The sequence below is a fragment of the Camarhynchus parvulus genome, chromosome 5, assembly GCF_901933205.1.
Source record: "Camarhynchus parvulus chromosome 5, STF_HiC, whole genome shotgun sequence".
Classification (NCBI taxonomy): Eukaryota; Metazoa; Chordata; class Aves; order Passeriformes; family Thraupidae; genus Camarhynchus; species Camarhynchus parvulus.
Window position 1 is genome coordinate 15,275,539 of NC_044575.1, and position 19,812 is coordinate 15,295,350.

Genomic DNA, 19,812 nt, shown 5'->3' on the forward strand with positions numbered 1-19,812 from the left:
CTACAACCTATTTAGGGCCTCTATTTTCTTTTTCGTGACTGAAGGCAGATCTACAACCTATTTAGGGCCTCTATTTTCTTTTTCTTGAGCCCTTGGTCCCTTCAGAAGCAATGCCGGGAAAATAGTTACTTAAGGCTAATGTACCTTATAGCAGTAGCAGAAACTAGTCTCACCATGGCCACAGCTGCACCTCCACCTCTGTTCCCACCACCATTGATGGGAATTTGCCTGTTGCAGCAACTTGGAGGAATCCATGAAAAAAAGAAAAAAAAAAAGAAAGAAAAGAAAAAGCTCTGCTGTGTGTAAATCCCCAAAATGGACATTTCTACACAGGGACAACACTCTGAGCTGGTCTCATACTCTCCATGTGCAAATATTCCACCTCCAGTAAAGGGTTTTCCTTTTGATCCCTTAGAAGACGCCTAGGCACTAAGGGCAGATCCTGGGAGAGATTCCAAGAGTTTGGCCCTTAGCTCTGTTCCAGACACCTTGGGAAAATGAAGGATGACAACTGGCATCTACACTTGCCTGAACTGAAGCCAGTGTGTCAAAAGTGCCCAGCAAAGACAGTGATACATCTCCAAATTATCTTCTCCCTGCTGCCTACAAAAGGTGAAACAACTTGGGAGAGAAGGGTTTTTCATGCTCCATCTTTCCAGATCAGCGCTCTGTCTCTCACAGCTTGTCAAATCACATTTTGCCAGCTAAAGGCATGGTAACAAACTTCATCTTTGCCAGTTGGTTCTCTGCCTTGCCTTTTCCATCCTCAGCAGTGCCCTGTCGGCTGCTCCTCAGGAGCTGGACAACCTGCTCTTCTTTTCAATTTCAAAATTTAAATGCAATCTGTGGACACTGCCAAAATGAGAATGGCAGGATTTCACCAACGATATGTTATGGGAGCTCTGCACCAGTCCCTGCTCCAGAAAGCTCCAGGTTTATGGACAGATGAGCCCCCAGTTTGTTCACCATCCCCACATGCAAATACTCCGTTTCACTGTAACATGAAGGCTCTGCTCATGGCAGCCCCAAAAATCTTGATTGTTTTTTTGTTTTCCAACTGGTTTACTGATCGAGTGTTTCAGATTGCCTTTAGCAGCAAGCACCAAAGAGACGGGTGAAATGTAGACAAGAGAAAAGCAGGACCAAGAACCAAAGAAAGATAAATTACGTTCCGCTTTTTTTGTTACCTTCTTCTTCGTACTCCTCTGCATTGAAATGGGAGAGGGGGGAAAAAAGCAGACAAGTCAACCATCAGCCTTGACACATCAGTAGGACATTACCCATGGCAGAGCCCTCTGTGCTCACAGGGATGCCGGGCAAGATGGTTTCTGAGAGGCCACTTGCAAACCAGCAAGTCAAATAACAGATTAAATGACTTTGAAAATAAAAAAGAGTAGTTATAAAAAGGGGAAGAAGATAATAAAGTATTGGATTTTTCCTTGGGCAATGGAAACTCAAGGTTACACGTGCATTAGAAGGGAAAAGGTAGCAGAGAGGGCCTCAATATAAGAAAAGTGTCTATGTATATTGCTTATAAACATTGTAGGGATTTACGTTCTAAAAACAGAATATATTACACATACAGAAGCTTCAAAAAAAATTGCCAGCAGATGGCAGTGCCCTTACAAAAAACTAGCAGCATCCCCTCCCACCAGGGCATCAGTTTGGGGCTGAAACGCCATGGGCTGCCCGCAGCACGGACACATCCAGGGTGCTGCAGGTATTGTAAAAACCCCAGAAGCTGGTGGCAGGCAGACAGACAGGAGCACAAAAAAGAAACTTCAGGTTTGTCTAACCATACCAGCTGACACAGCCAGCAAATGTTGCAGGCTTGCACAGAAGCAATTACAGAGAGATTTAAGACTTACCCTCTCCTTGTTCCCTGTGAGAGAGGAAAAAAGGACATTGAAGCAAGGTAAGTATTTCTCCCACCTGTACTGATGTCAAGCTTTAAACCTGATACACTGAAGCAACCCAATGCAATGTTGCTTAAATTCTTTTGTCTGTAGGTCTATCCATGATTCCTCTGATCCCACGATGCAAAAATGTCAAATGATCCCATTGGGTTGGGTCATTCTACTCTGGATTTGTTAAACCAAGGCAGAAACCACTGCAGTGTGGGTTTTACTCCCCCTCCTCCAGGTGCAGTGCCACAAAGGGCAGGCTGAGCAGGGTGGAGGTGTTTGGGGGATGTCCTGTGTTGGACAGGGAGGGGTCTGTGACACTTTAAGTCAAGATGTTCCTTTCCCACTGCCTCAGGGGGCTTCAGGCTGAGCACAGAGCAGCACCCTGCAGGGATGCCCTGGCTCTGCTGTGTGGGGCCAAGCTGAGCAGATAAACACACAGACAGCTTTCTCTCTACTTACACTTCCTCGGTGTCAGACATGTTGGCAATTAGTTTCTAGACAAAAGAGAAGAAAAGGAAAACAAACAAGAAAAAGAAGAAAAATGTTGTTATTAGTGAGTGCACCTCATAAAAAATACTGAGGCAGAAGCAGATGGATTGACATTTGAGGACAAAAAGAGCCAAGCACCTGCTTTCCCACACACCAACCAGCTCCCCACCAACACTGACATTTTGGGAGAAGCACAAACCTTTGCCACCCATGTCAGAGGACAAAGGGAGGGGGAGAGAAAAAGATCATCTGGAAAGATATATCCCATCAATTCAGCTGCTTCCCACAGGCAGACCAGGGGCTGCCTAGTCCCAGCTTTGAATTACAAAATCCCCAGAGCTCAGGGAGACAGGCAAGGCCAGGGTGTCCTCCTGCACCCATCGGACTTTCCATCACTCCAGCAAGATCAGAGGAATTTTTCCTTCTTTTGTGCTACCACAGGTGGGAAGGTGCCAGCTCCAAAGCCTCGGTCAGTTACAAAAATAACTGAAACTACCAATAAACCTAGAGATAAGTACTTATTTGTCAGCACCCAAAAGTGTGTCTGGTTTATACAACTGATGAGTGAGTGAACAATAATTTGATGATTAGTTTAAGATGAAAACCAGCCACATGCCTAGTTAAGCAGTTCACATTGATATAACCATTTCTATGTAATGCAACACTGGCTTTCCTAACAGCATGAGCTGCCCTGAGGCCAGGGGAGAAGATGAGGGAAGACCCCCAAAACTTTCTCCAAATCCACAGCAGATCTTAAATTAGAAAGCCAGGCTTCTCCTTGCTGGCCCAAACCCCAACTTTCATGACTTCATTATTCAGCTGATATATGAGAGATGTCTTGAAGGAGCAGGTGGGATGACTTAGGTTCAAAAGGAACAACTGCAGCTCAGCAGCTTTCTATTTCAGAGGAAGGCAGTAATCCCACAGGCTCCAGGCTCTCTGCCCTATAAGGGATTCTCTCCATTCCCCAGCAATGACCTTGGGCACCATACATTAACATCAACAGGATTTAAAACCCCCATGTTGCAAGGAGAGATAAACAGCCGAGATTTTTTTCTTCTGGTTCCTAATTTATTCTCTTTCAGAAATTCAGCATTGCCCTGGAAGTAGTGCTAGCAGGGTCTGTGTTTTGACCTGACCTGAGGTGCCGGATGGGAGGGGTAATCTACTGGCAGGTCACATGAGATTTGGGGTCAGTGGTCTCTTGGTCCCAGGCTGCTTTTTACGTCATTGTTGCCCACTCCTTGGTTGCAACAGCCACCCCAAGGATGACTCTGGGGACTCTAGTTCTACCAGGCAGAGGGAACAGGGGGAATTTTGTGTTTGGGAGGAATTTCAGCTTTTAGAAGTCTTTTCTGCTCAATTTACACTGCTGTTAATTACTTGAATGCTACAACACTGCTGGTCTCTCTCCCCTGGTCTTTTCAGCCTAGATTTCGTAAAATCTTCAGGATGAAGACTTGCACTTGCTATCTCCTCAGTGGCAAGCATGTTAGCAGTCTCATTTCAGCCTTCAAAAATTATTAAACCTATTAGTAATAATGCTTGACAGCATGTTGGTTTAAGCAATAGGACAGGAGAGCTTCTCCAGGCAAAAGCCTGCAGAGGGAACCTGCCTAATGCCCAGTTGTTGGCTTCTTCCAAAAGACATGTTCTGTAAAGACTCAGGGCAATGGCCAATCCTCCCATGGATTAAGCCTTTATAAATGCAGCTTTCCTTCTTCCCAAGGTGCAGGATTAAAAAAAATACAAGAGAACTTTTAAAAGGCTGTGGGCTGAAGTCCTCTCTCATTCTAGTAAGAAGAGTAATACCACTAAATGGTGAAGGAATCAGCTGGAGAACCCTCTGCGTGCAGACAGAGAGTGTCTGCTCAGTGCAGGGCAGGCACGTAGCGCAGTGCACACTGTTTTTTCCAAGGCAATTGAAGTCAATGGGAGCCTTTGCAATCAGGCTTTCCATTAGCAGTTATTGGAATGAGCTCATCTCGTCTCCAATTTAGCTCTAAGGACATCTTGCTGAGAGTTGTCACACTGGTTGTTCCCCTGCCCCCTTCCATATTTGTTAATCCAAGCGCTGCAAATGCGAATGGGATTTTGCATGGCATCTGTCCGTGTGCTATAAAAGCAGAGTGAGAATGCCAGCATCCCTAACACCATAAGACCCCAGCCCTGAGGGGATTTCTTGGCCCCAGATAAAATGAGTTAATAACAAGTGCATTGGCAGACTCAAAGATGAGCCAGATACAGGAACCCCATAGGCGAGGCCAGGGGGACAAAAAATCCAGGGGAAGATCACTGATTTCAGCCTTGCAAGGTCCAAACATTCAACCAGGTTTGGTCCCTCTGTTAGTAGAAGCTGGCATTTAAGGCAGTACCTGACTGCCACTACCCTGGCTGGAAAAATAAAAAGATTTAGCTTCAAGAAGAGCAAGGTGTCTGTCCACTTCATGGCATTCAAAAGCCATCTGGTCTCTTAAAGCCAGGGGCAAAATGCAGACTGGCACCAAAGCCACCAAAGACTAGAAAGGCTCTTTGATGCCCAGCACTATCCACATAGTCATCAAAGCAGCCAGGAAAATTGGACTATATTTACATCCAAAAGGCAATAAAGAAAGCAATCTGTTAAGAGCGGCAGTTTTTGCAGTTAGGATTAAGTTTGCCCGAAGGCAATGGAAAGTCTCCAGCTGGCTCGGGATTAGCCTTTGGTGGAAATTACTTTACACACAGCAAATGCAGCTCAGGATTAAGGCTGTTAGCACCTTCAGGCAATAATTGGGCTTTGTTTGTATAGTGGCAGAAAAATGGATTCTGGTCTTGACTGAGGTTTAAGGTTGTAATAAAATCAATTAGTTAATGCTGCCCACCCTTTGGAAGGAAATCAAAACACATGGGAAAGTTTCACCAGACAGAAAACTTCCTGCCTGTCTCACCCCTTAAAGGTGAAAGCAAGGGTTATTCTGCATTTTGCTGAAGCCAAGCAGGTCACTGGAAGGACAAATACACCAATCCTTAGCCCCAGGTGGGCAGGAATACCATGTCCCTTTTGGCCCCAAATGCTCCTGGCCTCAGCTGAAAGAGCAGAGCCAGCACATCCCAAGAAGCCTCTTAGCAGCTGAGAATGCACCCGGGAGGGGGAATGAGCTGCCTTGCACCTCCAGGCCATCCCTGGAAATAACCCACCCATCAATCATCCCCTCCCAAGCCAGGCCATACAAGGTAGGCAAGGTAGCAGGAGCCACAGGGAAAGGGGGCAGCACAGAAGTGGCCATGCATGGGCAATGGGACCTGGCAGGGACAGCTCTGGGGCAAGGACTGGGCTATGATCCACCAAGCACCACACAGCCACTCTTCGCAGCAGGAGCCGCTGCAAACCCACTGCAGGGACTTTTTAATATACATACATATCATATTAAAAGAGATGGTTATTATCTATAATATATCTAGTAAATATATAAATATATGCATATACTTCTCTCTAATGCTGAAACTGAGTAGCAGGACTCCAGCACTGCTGCAGGGTCATAGCAAAATCCCAATTCCCTGTCCCAAAATGTGCCCTTTATCCATGTCTGCAGGGTAGTATGAGCTATCTGATCCCTACAAGGGGTTTTCTAGGGATAACAAAGCCAAGACAGAGAACAAAAAGCCAATGACTGTGCTCAGCTCATATCCCTTGCCTTTCCTTGGTCTTGCAATCACCAAGGTAGGAACAGACCAACAAGATCATCGAGTCCAACCATCCACCAGGCAGTCCCACTGTAACCCCTAAAGCACTCAGCCAGGTGCCTCTTGAACATCTCTTGGGGACCCCACCACCTCCCTGGGTCTTGTCCCCCTGAGGGGTGGCTGCCTGCCCTGGCAGTCAGCTACAGCCCCACTGGAGCTCCCCCCCATCAGTGGCACAGCTCCCACCCAAATTGCTGGCCCCAGAGTCACCTGTGCTGGTGTCCCTCCTGCCCCCATAGGATACCCACCACCTGCCACAAAAAGCTGATCCAAGAAATTAAAATATGGTCATGGAAAACTTTTCACTCTCACAGAAAATGAGAAAATTGCAAGAGAAATTCCTTGTGTGTGCAGAGGGGCAGGAGAGGGGGGTTAAATTCAGAGCGTGATGGGATACTCTCCATGTTCATGACTTCAAACTCTTCCACTTTGCTAGCCTGACCATGCAAAACTCACAATTTTCTCAATTCCTGTGGGAGGGGACAGTTTTCCATGGCCACACTTTTTTCCCCCAGATCTCCCTCTAGACATACAGCCCTCTTCATCCACCAGAAGCTCCCTGATGGTCTGCCCCTCATACCTCCTGCCTCAGCCATCCATTTCTCTGGGTGACAGGGCAGGGAAGGTCAGCACTTTCTTCCTGCTGCTTGAGGGAACATTCCCTGAGTTCTCCAACAGATAACAATTCCCAGTCCCAAATCTTGGTTTGGATGGATCTATTCTCCCCCTACTAATCCTTGATAGTTGAAAGCACTCAAACCTCTGTGGGTGACATGAGACTTGTGAGATGCCCAACTAAAGCTGCAAGTGCCTTTTCCTTAGGGTCCTGTGTCAGATCCCAGATCCTGTGGACCCCAACCCTCCCCTGGTGCTTCTCCATTCAAACCAAGGCTCATCCCTTCTGCGGTGTTGCCCCCCTTGCCAGGGACCCCCTTACCTGGGAGGAGTGGAGAGAAGCACCAAGCTCCTGTCGGAGGGGACGGGCAGGCTGGGATCTGCGAGCGTCCCAAGGTGATGCAGCTCTCAACTTATAGTGACATTTGATCGTCTGGAAGAGCTGATTGGCCCCAGGCCCCCTGTGCTGGGCAGGGAAGGGAGCAGGGATGGGCGGGGAAGGGGTGAGATGGAGGGGGAAGCAAGGGAAGGGGGGGAAAAAAGGTCATACCATGTATAGGAGCAGCTGGAGGAATTGCACAGATGATGCTAAGATGGGAGGGACATGTTTGGAGAAAAAAACCTCCAGGGCTTATGTTTCTATATTTACAGCCAGGCAGGCAGGGCTCAAAGAGGGGTATCTGAGGCAAAGGCACCTCAGAAACAAACTGGGGGGCTCCCATTGCTCCGTGGCACATGATCACTGCTAAAAACCTGGCTGTGGCAGCCTGGATCTCACAGCCTCAATACACAGCAGCAACCTCCACTCTCCCCTCTGAGCAGGGACTCTCCCCAGCTGCCCCTCCACATGCAAAGGGGTTTGGCTGTGCTGCAGAGTGAGAGTTTTGGGAAGGCCTGTGGATCTTCCCTACCCAAGGCTCTTGGAAACCAGCAGTCACAGGCACACAAGAAGGCAGAGGCACTTGGCACACGTGGTGCCTTAAGTGCATCTGTGTGTGAGTGCTGTGTGGCTCACACCCACCTCTCACTGAGGCTCTGGGGCTCTGCCACACACCAGGGCTGGAGGGGACCTGGAACAAAAAGCAAGAGGGCAGAAATGCAGCAAAAGAGCACGTAAGCCTTTCTTAGCATGGCATGAAAGCACTATTTAAGTAAGGACTTGGGGAGGGGAACCCCAGGTGTCTGGAGCTGGGGTGCCTGGAGTGGTTTTGCTGCCAGAGCACTCTGCACAGTTGCCTGACTATTCCAGCAGAGGATTGCAGTGCCTCACACAACGCTCTGGTTCAAGGTTTCCATTTCACTAAATATCCCAGGCTTCAGCTTCCCATCCCCTCCCTCCTGCCCCTGTCCCTTGGCAGGGCTCCCCAGCAACAGAGCGCGTGCCCTCCTGTGTGCCTGGCAGCTCCAGCACCCCCTTCCTCCCGCCTGTAGGAGCAGAGAAGAGCTTCAGGAGCTGTGGGGCAGGCGATATTTTTGGCTCAGGTCACAGACTGATTCCTGCCCACTCTTTCCCTGCTGCTTGCAAGAAAGGGTCCCCATCTGAGGATGTAGAGACAAGCTTTCAAAGCCGTGGAGTGGGAGCACAGTGCTGCAGCTTCCCAGTCACCAGGTAACATGCATGAGCTGAAATCTGCTGCCCAGCTTGCCTTTTCCAGCTGTCCTGCAGCTTATCCCCTTGCCTCCCTCCTGCAACCCACCTCCAGCCAATGCTTTTGTTATTTGTCAGGTGGGAGGGGGACAGTGCATCCATCCTCAGTGCCCCGGCTCCATGTGGGAGTTTGCTGGGTGGGGTGGGGAGATGGGTGGGCACCCTGTGCTGCTGAGGAGAGCAGCAGCTGCATGGGAACACATGGCCAGACCTGGTATCATCACCTCCACACCCCCTGCAGCTCTGCCCAAAGCACTAACACAGCAAAGCGGATTTCACACTGTGCGTTCGGAACCACCGAGCAGTTTTGCTGTCTTCCACTGGCTCCTTTCCCCCAAGCTCTCCACCAGCTGGGCATGCCTCCAAGAAATACCATATTTGCCCAGACTAGCATCAGAGTGGGGATGCATGGGAGGAGAGGCTCCCAGCTGTTTCTGTTTTCATGCCTGTGGTGGGCCCAGTTTGGCAATGGCCTTCACCAGCCCCCTGTACCCACCTGTTATCTATAGACTGTCCCTGCTGCCAATGGGGGCTGCAGCTCAGGCCTGCCACACCAAGGACTGGGACAATCAGCTCAAAAGAAAGCGTGCACGTGTGTGTGTGTGCCCAAGTGCATGCAGAGGCTGGGCTGACAGCAGGGTGCTTCCCAGCAGATGTGCACTGAGCGCTCCCCTGGGCCCGTGTGCTGCCAGCCATTTGGCAGGAGCAGTGTGAGCATCCTGCAGGGCTGCACAGCCTGCACCAGAGCACTGCTGCTGAGGGCAGGGGAGTGCTCACATCACCCAGGTTTCACTCTAAGCATCCTGACAAATCTGCAGCTGGTACAAGCAATGGGAAGGGCAGGTAATCAGACCTCTCTGCTGCAGTTGCATTTACAAATGGATTAGAAGCAAACATTGCTGCCTGCAGGATCCACTCAGTTCCTGCACTCAGCTCAGTTCCTGTCAAGCAACAGCTCCAGACAACATCCATCTTTAGATCACGTGTCATGTCTGTGCTCTGTCCTCCCCATCACCATACCCTGGGAGCATGGTCCTTCTGCTCAGGACCGTCCCAAAGGACAGCTGTGCATCCCATGGGCTGCCCCTGTCAGAACCATGTCCATGTCATGCATCTCATTTCCAGTCCCAGCATGATCTGGATCCCTCCTCCCATGGGACACAGGGTACTTTCTCCATCCCTTGGTAAAGAGGGCTTGTCTGATGCACACCTCTTACATCTGCTCTGCTGGCACCTGGTTCACAACCAACGCTCATTCCCCACAGCCCAGTTTGTGTTTGTCCTTTCTTCCCTTTGTGGGTCTCTCTATCCAGTTTAGCATGTAACTACAGGCCTCTCCAACATTTGTTTCATAGCTTAGCCACATACCCTGCTTTTCACACATTCTCTGTCACGTCCTAATCTCCCCCCTTGATTCCATCACACAGCAGTTTTGTTCACAACCTGCCACATTTTCCTCCTCAGCTTTGTCTCTAGTTACTTTAGATGCTCCCGCTCTAGGATATATAATTTTTGCTGTCTTGACATCATCTGCTCTCCCTGCACAGCAGAAAGGTGTCTGGGGCTCTCCTCTGAGCTCCACAGCACAGCCTAGAGAGTGAGCAAGCACCACCAAGTACCTTGCACTCCCTGCTGATCACAGAGACCAGATGAGGGGGAGATGATCCCAGCTGTGCCTGCCCAGCTGCCAAAAGCTACCCAATTTCATTAGGTGAGGGTGCAGCAAGCACCTGTCATGGGAGAAGCCCCTCTCTCCCACCAGCACCAAGTCTAAAGAGCACACATGAGGTCACAGTCATGAACCAGGGTCTCAAACCACAAAAAGTCCTTCGGGCAGGTGACCTCAAGCCAGAGCCTGGCATGCTTTTACTGTGACAGCATACAGCAAACCAGTGTCCCTCTTTGAACAGGAACTGGAGGCTGGGGCAGAGAGCTAGACAAGTTTCCCTAGGTAGCCTGGCCCAATGTCACATTTTTTCTTGGTAAGTAGGAATACCCAGAATGGCTACTTGAGATGGGCCACAGGAATTTATTGTGTTGCTGGGCCACTTGCAGGGAAGCTGTAATCAACTCTTCTCATCTTTTTCTGGCTTTTGGTTGACCTATTGCAGCAGCCAGTGCACTCAGGGGAGATGATTTTACACATAATATGCAAACACATTATCCCAGATAATTTTATAAACTGCATAAAGATGCAGTTATAAAGTTGCAGGCCAAAAAACTTAATGTTACAACATACTTTATAAGCTTCTTGACCAATCACACAAAGCAAAAGCATATTGACAGTAGTTGTGTCTAATCACCATAAACACACATACCTTTAGTTAAAACAATGCTTACTTATTTCAAATACAATACCTGTTTGTAAGAGACAATGCACAGAGCTCCATTATTAAGATTTAACCTTCCTAGTATCTTGCTAGAAAAACTTTCTGCAACTTAAAGAGCTATTCGTACAAGCATTTAATATATAAGCTTATTGTTCTATTTGCCCTTGCCTTTTCTACAGTTTAAATAATTCTTCTGCTGACCTATCTCATGACTGTTGCTTTTAGCTCTACTGACAATTCTGCTGTATCTGAAGCCTGCCTTTTGCAGCTTTCCTAAAACCCTCTAATTTTATTCCCACAGTGCACCTTGGTCAAAGGCTGGTGTGTGTGTTCTGTTTAGGTTTTGTTTTAAATATCCTTTCCCTGTGCTCACTGCACACCAGTCAGCAGGCAGCATTTTCATGGATCATTGCCTCCATGGCTGGCTAATACTCAGCCAGCGAGCTGAAATAGCACTAGAAAAATTCATCTGAAAACCTCTACAGCCCTACAAGTCTGAAATCCTACATGTTCATTAAAGACTACAGAGTTTGTAAATAAAATCAGCTACATCCTTCCCATAAAAGCGCCCAGGAAAGATCCAATTTCTGAGATAAAGCAATGCCTATCCCTATTACTCTCCAACACTGAACAAACAGATCTACTTCCAAAGCAGACTTTGCTTTGGCCCTGCAGTTGGGCAAGAGGAGCTCCTGAGGGCCTTCCTCACCCAGACTTGCCCATGACTGCACTTACACCTTCATGGCAGAGCTACAGAGGAACTTTCACTGACACCTTCTGTCATTCTAAAATGGTTAAGTTCTCCAAAGTGAATTTAGTGATGAGGAAAAGGTGTTTTACTTGAGTTCTCAGTCTGAATGATTCTTTATACTCTCTTCTCTCCAAAGTCATGTTTGAATGCTTTCAAAACAATATCTTTTACTCTTTTGCGTAATATAGATATTTTGGGTTCAGCATATTTGTCTGCTTCTACAAATAACAGCCTTGAAATAATTGAAGGTATCCAGAAAAATGTATTAAGCTGACTAGGAAAGTGTAGGAATGTGTTTTTCTGCTCTGTGACATTTAGTTATAAACCTTTTACCATGATTCAGGGCAGAGGGGCAATGGGAATCACAAAAGCCATTTAAGAAGGCAAAGTAAATTTTATACAGTTCCCCTATGCCCTTTCTTCTCTTCATTCTACCCCAGAGAAAGGGATTCTGCAGGGGGGTTTATTCAGCAGTTCAAGGTTAGAGTAGATGCCCTAAGTTCATTGAACACTCTTTCCAAGTTAATTGAAGTAGCTGTCAATAAAAAGGCAGATCAGATAGTGGCTAAGTAAGTGCATTCAGAGAAAGGACAGAATATAAATACGTATCTATATAATTATTTTCTGTTCCTGGGCAAAATCCAATGACCTGTTTTATGCAGCCAGTCAAGAAGAGATCAGAATAGCCTTAAACTTTATAACCAGCTCTTCTGAGTTATCAGCTGACCACTATCATTTTACTGGTGACAATGGGATCCTGGGGAATATGAAACAGCCCAAAGGGGCTGAGCAAAGACCATCTTTTCTCCCTGGTTCCTCTAATACCATCCTGTTGGCACTTGGGCTCAGGATCTCTGTCCTTGGGTGCCTCTCCTTTCCCCCAAAATGCCCTGATACAGGGTTTGCCATGCATAGGGATGCACCTCTTGCAGCAGTCATCAGATAAAGAGAGCAAACAGTTGCCAAGCTGAGGGTTCACCTGCCTCAGTCTTGGAGGGTGGCTGGGGAACATCAACGTGCCAACACTTCCTCCTGGTTGTGGCTTCATGGAATCACAGAAGTTCAGAGGCATAAAAAGGAGAATAAAAGGCAACAAACTAGAATTCTCTTATTGATGCCCACATTACCTACATACTCCTCCATTTAGCTTTCTGGCACCGCTGTTCTCCTCCTTCCATCTGGTGGGAGGGAGTCAACCAGCATTTCCATGGAGGTCTCTAGTGTGTCATCCCTTCTGTGAAACTTGGTTGGTAGAAATATCTGCCTGTTTTATCCCTTCTAGCCTGTAAGAACAGAAACTCTACATCTTTGTTAAGAAATAGGAAGGGATCTGAACACTCCCTACCTCAGCATGGGCAAACACAAGCCAGCCCTTTGCATCATTCATACAGTGTGTGCTGCAAATACATGCATTAGGCTGGTGTGGCTTCAGTGGTGACTGTGGCAGAGCAGGGTACAACGTGTCCTTGGGCATTTCTGAAGTCTGCTAAAATATTCTTATTCAGAATACGGGGTTTCTTACATTTCCAGTTGGGTTGTTATGGCCTGGGGCTTTGTTCTTTTTCCCCAGCAACATCTTCAGTGTTAGGGACACACAAAGCCACTAGCACCCCTAAAAGAAAAGGGCATTTTTGAGACATTGAAGTTGTCAGTCAAAGAGAGATTAATTGCATTAGCTGTTTGTATGAAGGACCAAGCACCTACCCCACATCCTCCCAGAGGTCTGGACTGCAATAAGGAGCAGTGTGTCCTGCAGAGCCAGGCAGGACCAGGGAGGCAGAGGGGAAGAAGGCAAATGAGAGTTTACCTCTGACACCCACTGCAAAGCACCAGTACATGCCCTCCTTCCCACAAGAACCACCCTCATCAGATGGGCTAGACCTCTGATGGATGAAGGAAGAGCTTTGCTGCCTTGATCCATGATGGAGTAGCTCAGATTAGAGAGGAGTCAGTGGACAACGAGGCTTAGCAGGGAGAAGCAGGAGGAATTTTCCTTCAGAGCTTGCTTTGTGGTGTAGCTCACCACCATCTCAAATGCCATATGAAACAGCCCAAGCTTAACCTGGGCATAAAGCTGCTTTGTAGACCTGCAGGAAACTGCTCTCACATGCCCCCATCTTCCTGGGAACATGTTTAACCCCCCAGCTGCCATGGCATTCACACTTAAATGCTCCTGAAAGGTTGGGAAAAAGCAGAACCTGAGAAGTCAGCTGGAAAACGGGATGAAATGCCTCAAGGCCAAGAGGCAGTAAGCACCTGCATGGTGTCTGGGCAGCTCACAGGCTGCCCAGGACAAAGGCAGGCACTGATGCCATCCTCTCCAGCTCACTTCAGTAGTCTTAGCCGAGTTCTTGGAGTCAAACCACACATAAAGTCCTAAACCAAAATTCACCAAAATAATCAACTCCAAACCCTCTCTGCTCCCAGTGCCGCATTTTCTACACTTGCATCCTCTGCACATAGCATGTCCCTCACTAAGAACAAGTAAAGACAGAGCCAGAGTTTGCTCTCTTCCTCTCTTGGGAAGGTAACAATCAAAGCACAGCTCTAAATTTGCATTTTGCAACCCTGACTTTTGCAAAACAGTAAATCTTACCAGCCAACTTGAAATGCCTCCAACTGGTTTCATCGCCTGGAGCTACTCTGCTAGAATAGCTGTCCTGGCAACATCACCATCCTCTGCCCTTCACCTCTCCAGTTCTTCAGATGCTGAACTTTGCAGAGCCAAAGTTGGGAGCACGCAACGGTGTCACTCGATAGCCCCTCTTCACGCTAATTTTAGGTGGTGGAACTTTTCATGCTTTAAAAAGTCCCTTTATTTTTGAGAAACCTCTTATTAGTGGCTACCATAAACACTGTTCTATCTGATGTTTTGAACTTACCTACAGGGCTCTAGAAGTCACAAACAACCAGCACCTGGCATGATCTCAAAGGAACCTGTTAATTTTGTAAACTGGACTGAGTAGCATGATGCTCCCAACATGCAAATGATTGCAGATGGAAACAAATTACACATCAGTAAGTAATGCATTTCTTTTTGGTTTTGGTGTTTTGTTTTCATTATTATTGATTTCTGATTTTTGTGGTAGACTGTTCCTCCATCGCTCATTTGTTTGCCCAGGGACATGTCCTTGCTGCATCTGCTTTAGACAACTAAGGCACAATCCCTGTAGGATTCAGGAGATCTTGCTTGGACACCCTAGATCTAGGCTAAGCATCTCTCCAAAGACAACAAATCAAGTTTGGCCATTCAAGATGGGGGCTGGGTCCTGTCCTCATACTGCTTACACCTAAATGGATGAGACAGGCTGATAGTGAGGATGGTGGCTGAGCATCAGGATGGGAGTCAGGCCAATGCCTGGAGCTACTGTTTCGTGTCCCCAGAGGAGGTGAGCAAGGCAGGAGACCAGTCAAGGAGCTCACAGCTGCTCCACAATCTTGGGGAAGACCCACCTACCCAACCAAGCATCTCATTGGATAACTACAAGTTACACATGCAATTTGCTGCTTTCATGCCTTAAAGGGCTCACTTGTATAAATCCCAATGGGATCTCCCCCTCACTTTTACTCAACCTTTCCCCATTCTTCCCATCATCCTCACAAGTCTCAAGTCCATGACACTTTTCTATTTGTTTAATGCCTGTCTTTAGCATTGCTAAGCCACTATTTCTGAGAGTTATCAGGAAGAGATGAAGCACCTTTCTGAAAATTTGTGATCTAAATCAAATCACTCCACTGCAACCAATGCAAAATCCCAGGGAAATCACTTGTCTCAAGGATCCTTGGAATGGTTCCATTTCTAAAGTAAATCCTAGCTCCAATTGCACTTTTGTCAATGTGAAATACATTTTTTTCCTCTTAACCTGCTTATATACATATATATATATTTATGTAATGCAGCATCAGGGAAAGTGTCTTGAGCTGGCAGGGAGTTACCAACAGACCAACCTCAGAGCCTTGTTCAGCAGCATATCAGCTGCCACCTCAGTATTTATAGCCACCCTGCTCTTTGAGCTTGTTTATTTTCCTTCCCAAAGGTGGTGGTGGCAGGAGGCAAAGCTCTGATATTCAGGCTCAGGTGTCCCCAGGGCTGACCTTTCCTTCAAAGAGCAGAAGCTGCAGACACATTTCAAGGAACAAAGTCATTTGGAAACTCTAGAGTCTTGTGTCCATTACCACCCAGTGCAGAGCTGCAAACAAGGGCTGAGCAGAGATCTGTTAATTAGCATGCACACATACACATTAGGATGGCTGCAAAAATGAGCCTGTAATTATTTTATACCTGGAATCAGATGAAGTCCAGCCACCAGTCTTGAGGCAGAACAAGTACCACATAAAGACATGACACTCAAACAGACTTGAGTTTTCCATTATTTAAGTTTCCCCAAAGTTTAAATAATGCTGGTTTATATCATTAGAGTAGTCATGGACCATGTTTTTCAATCCCATCTTGCATACATTCACGTAGAATTCATGGGGAAAATGAATTCTACATTTGTTGGGGGAAAAAAGCAGCCCTGAAGCCTGCCACAGAAAGACAAGCAGCACATTTCAGCATCACTGGAGTCTGCACAGATTTATTTCAGAGCCAATGCTGCGAAAACGATGTTCCCCTTCTGCGTAATCTAGACAAGATGGGTAAAGAAGAAATTGTAGTGAAGCAACACCTTGAGGTATGCCACCAGTTCAGAGCACTGAGAGCCCACACAGGGGTTCCCAGTCCCTCTTTTTGGGCACTGCCAACCTGCCAAGGGGATGGCAATTTGGGGAAGCAGGGCAGCACAGGGGATGCAGGCAGCCAGCAGATACAGGGACCAGGAAAGCATCACTCTTCTCCACCAGGCTTTGAGGGTAAGACTAATCCTGCAAGACTCACTCAGTGTGACAGTTTGTCCTTGTTATGCTCAAAATGCAGCAGTCTCAGGAGAAGACAGAGCTAAGGTCTCACAGTAAAAGTTTCTGAGATGCCAGCGCTGCAGAAACCACAATGCTGTGAAAAATGAACAGAGGAAAGATAGGGAGCAGTCAGCTACTGACTAACCCCAGAGCAGTGACTGCTGCAGAGTGGCACCAGCCTGCTCTCCTTCACTCACCAAGTCAGCCACAGCTCCCTACAGGTTCCTGCTGGGGGAACAGATGAGCCTCCATGCCCTCATCCCCTCTTAGCATTGCCCAAAATGCACATCCAGTATATCTGGGCTGCAGCATCCCTTTTCTTCATTTTGGGGAGGTAGGGGAAAGTTTCACCATTCTGGTAACCCCACTGCCAGTCCCACCACCCGTGCACACCATGTTCCTTTGGGAGGAGAAACAGCACATCATCAAGTTAATTTAGCAGTGGAAACATTCCCCTGGCAGATTTAAGTACCTCATAAAGAGCAGCACATATTTACTCTGAGCCAGTTCCCTCCCTGGTTCCTGACCACCACTAGAGAGCTCTGGTCTCCCATAACCCGCTCACTTCTCGGCTGTCACCACAACCTGAATTACAGCAGTTGTTTATTGAAACCACATCTAGGTCCCTGTGGGCTTTAAGTGGAGAAAATATACTCTGCACATTAACCCTCCTTAGAGAAGGAATCTCACACAAACAGCATTTGGGGCCTGCTCTGCCCTCTCCAAACTGGCAGGGCACGGGAATAGTAACTGGGGAAGTTTTCACCCATCATTTCTGCCAGCCAGCTACAGAACTGTGTTGAAAACTCAGTGCAACCAGTTTGCACACATGCAAAGTTGTGTTATTTTCACCTCTAACCAGAACATACCTCTATGCACCACACACTGCTACTGCTCCAGCCACACTTGAACATCCCAGCACAGCATAGGAAGGGCTGAAGGGAGGAAAATGGGGCCATGCTGCTCAGTGCTTTGAGGACTCCTTGAATTCCTACCCAGAACTGAAGCAGAAGACAGAGAGAACAAGGGTACCAATCAGCAGAAAGATAAGAGCAAGAAGTTATATTTGGAATGATCTCCTTCCTCACCTGCACTTTCCTAAAGTGTTAGGATAGCAGAAACTCTTCATTGTCTCTACACCATAAAAGTGTTATTACTTGGAAGGTCACCCCCATAAAAAGGTTTTTCCATAAAAAGGTAGATGGTTCCAGATAGAGCCATCAGCTCATTAGTGTGCTGGGTTCCAGTACAGACAGCTATACTGACCTTATCAAAGCTGGATGAGCAGGATACAGAGGAATTTCTTTCATTTTTTTTATAGCTGATATCACCAGTGATTTTGGTTGAAGCCTGTGATGTAGCTCAGGTCTGTTACCTGGGGAGTTCAGCTCGGTGCTTCTCCTGCTGCTCACACTCCCCAGGAAGTCTCTGCAGGCTGCTCCTTTGCTCAGCCAAGCATTACTCCTTTCCCTTTTAGAGGGGAATTACAATTACTCCAAAGGAAAAGTACAGCAAAATAACATGGATGTAAGTGGGACAGGCACACAGAAAACCCCTTTCCTGCCTGTGCCAAGCTCCCTTTCTTCTTATCACTCAGATTGATGCTTCTTTTCCTCCACCTCACATTCAAGCAGTTTCAAGGAAAACAGCTTTGCTGCAGACTCCTACATGAACAAAATTCTCAGAGCTGCCATCATTACAACATCTTCTTCAAATTTTATTAAATGCTTACAAAAAACAAAAAGAAAATCCAGGAGGCAAAAAGTTTTAAGCAGAAAGCACAATGATGCAGGAAGAAAAACAAAGGTGCCCTCCCTCCTTCAGGAGGATGGAAACAAGTTGCAAAATTATGTTGACATGGGAAGAAGGTAGGAGTGAGACTAAAGAGGGGATGGGGGACATGTTAACACCATGAAGTATGAAGACATAGGAGAGTTCAGAAACAACCCTAGAAGCTGATTTGCAGACCTCAGGCCCAAGGCCAGAAATGCCACTCTTGAGGGACTCTTGAGCCTTGGTCTCCCCAAACAATTCACTAGGATGCCACTTCACCAAGACAGCTTCCAGCAGCAGCCATTTCCCAGATATCTTGCTCTGCTTCAGGAACACAGCTCACAAGATATCAAGGTGCCACCACATTTACTTTTAGAAGTGTTTCAGTCACTGGCACTGCAGCCCACAGGTCAGAGAAGAAGCAAATCTGTGTCCCAGAGAAGGGAGATAACACCAGGGCCAGTGCTTCTCACCTGGGAAAGGAGATCTCCAATCCACCTTAGACAGGAGAGGAAGGCAGCAGCTATTTGAAACAAAGCTGCCATTGCCCTGCTGAGACACAAAAGTGGCAGGAACATTTTGGCATGGGTACATAACTGTGATTAAAGAATGATCTGGGAACTAAAGAAGACCAGGTCTAAGTTGAATTCAATTTGATGTACACAGACCAGTGATGGAAGTCCCTCAAAGCAGATGACATAGAGGGACAAAGGCTGCATCATAAACAAGGCAAGACTTTACCCACAGCTGGCACCAACAGAGTGACAAGTGGTCCTTGCACTCTCATGACACTCTCCTTGCAGTCTTTTTACACTCAGGACCTGCCCACTGCCCTCATTTCAAACACCAATTCTTCACCAGATTTCTGTTGAGTTCCTTCTCTGCCACCACCCACCCACCAAGGGCCACAAAAAGAGAAATTCCTAATCACATAACAAAAGCCTTGCCTGCTCAGCAGGGCAGCAGATCCCTCTCTTCTAACACTTCAGGTGAGGGAACAGAGTCTCTCATCTCCATAGCAGAGACAGATTTTAAAAAAAAAAAAAAGAAAAAAGAGTCACATAGAAAGTTAAAACAGGGATGAGTTTTGTCAGCTGATCTAGTTCCTTTCATCCATCTGGAAGCAGTGTGGGGTACTGCTCAAACCCTAAGAGGAGTCAGGCTGTACCCAAAGCAGGCTGACAGCAGTCAGGAGAAGAGAAACATCCTTCAATTATCTTCTGTGGAGCAGAGGAAATAGTGGCACGGAGGGTTGCATTGAGTCAGGATCAAGCTCAGCTGCAAGACAAGAAAACACAATGTTATGGATAGCATTTGGCCTCCCATGAGCAACACCCTGGGCTATACAGAAACTGTATCTTCCCTAGCGATTCCAGGTGGGTTTCTCCCACCCATTTTCACAAAGCCCTGTGAACCAGCCCACCCATAAGGCTTTGGCAGAAGTGAACCGTGCTGGGAATGGCCATGCCCGCTGCAGAGGACATGCTGAGGGCTGCACACCCCACAGAGGCCATGGCTGCACTCCTGCCACGCTGCCTCCCACCCCAAAAAGGAGATTTGCAGGCTTCCTCCCAAGGCCAAGCAAGCCCCTAAAGCAGAGAGTGTTCCCACAGCCCCGAGAGCTGCAGCTCTGCCTGGGACCATCTGCAGCAGTGCTGGGTTCCTGCAGCTCTCCAT

At 47.4% G+C, this 19,812-nt stretch overlaps 2 protein-coding genes across 10 annotated transcripts in view; both read right to left on the minus strand.

Annotated features, from left to right (window-relative positions):
* The window catches only part of TNNT3 (troponin T3, fast skeletal type), a 30,061-nt gene extending 22,901 nt beyond the window's left edge, over window positions 1-7,160 (minus strand). For all 9 annotated transcript variants that reach the window (XM_030949549.1, XM_030949546.1, XM_030949551.1 and 6 more), the window contains exons 1-4: window positions 7,060-7,160; window positions 2,367-2,401; window positions 1,869-1,882; window positions 1,188-1,205 (exon numbers count right to left, since the gene is read on the minus strand). In XM_030949549.1, the coding sequence (XP_030805409.1) occupies window positions 1,188-1,205; window positions 1,869-1,882; window positions 2,367-2,386 (52 nt within the window). In that variant the 5' untranslated portion in view covers window positions 2,387-2,401; window positions 7,060-7,160. The remainder of the gene's footprint in view (window positions 1-1,187; window positions 1,206-1,868; window positions 1,883-2,366; window positions 2,402-7,059) is intronic.
* Window positions 7,161-18,085: 10,925 nt separating this feature from the next.
* LSP1 (lymphocyte specific protein 1) overlaps window positions 18,086-19,812 on the minus strand; it is a 36,748-nt gene continuing 35,021 nt past the window's right edge. Inside the window, exon 11 of the mRNA XM_030950413.1 lies at window positions 18,086-19,413. The gene's annotated coding sequence lies outside the window, so the exon portion shown is untranslated. The remainder of the gene's footprint in view (window positions 19,414-19,812) is intronic.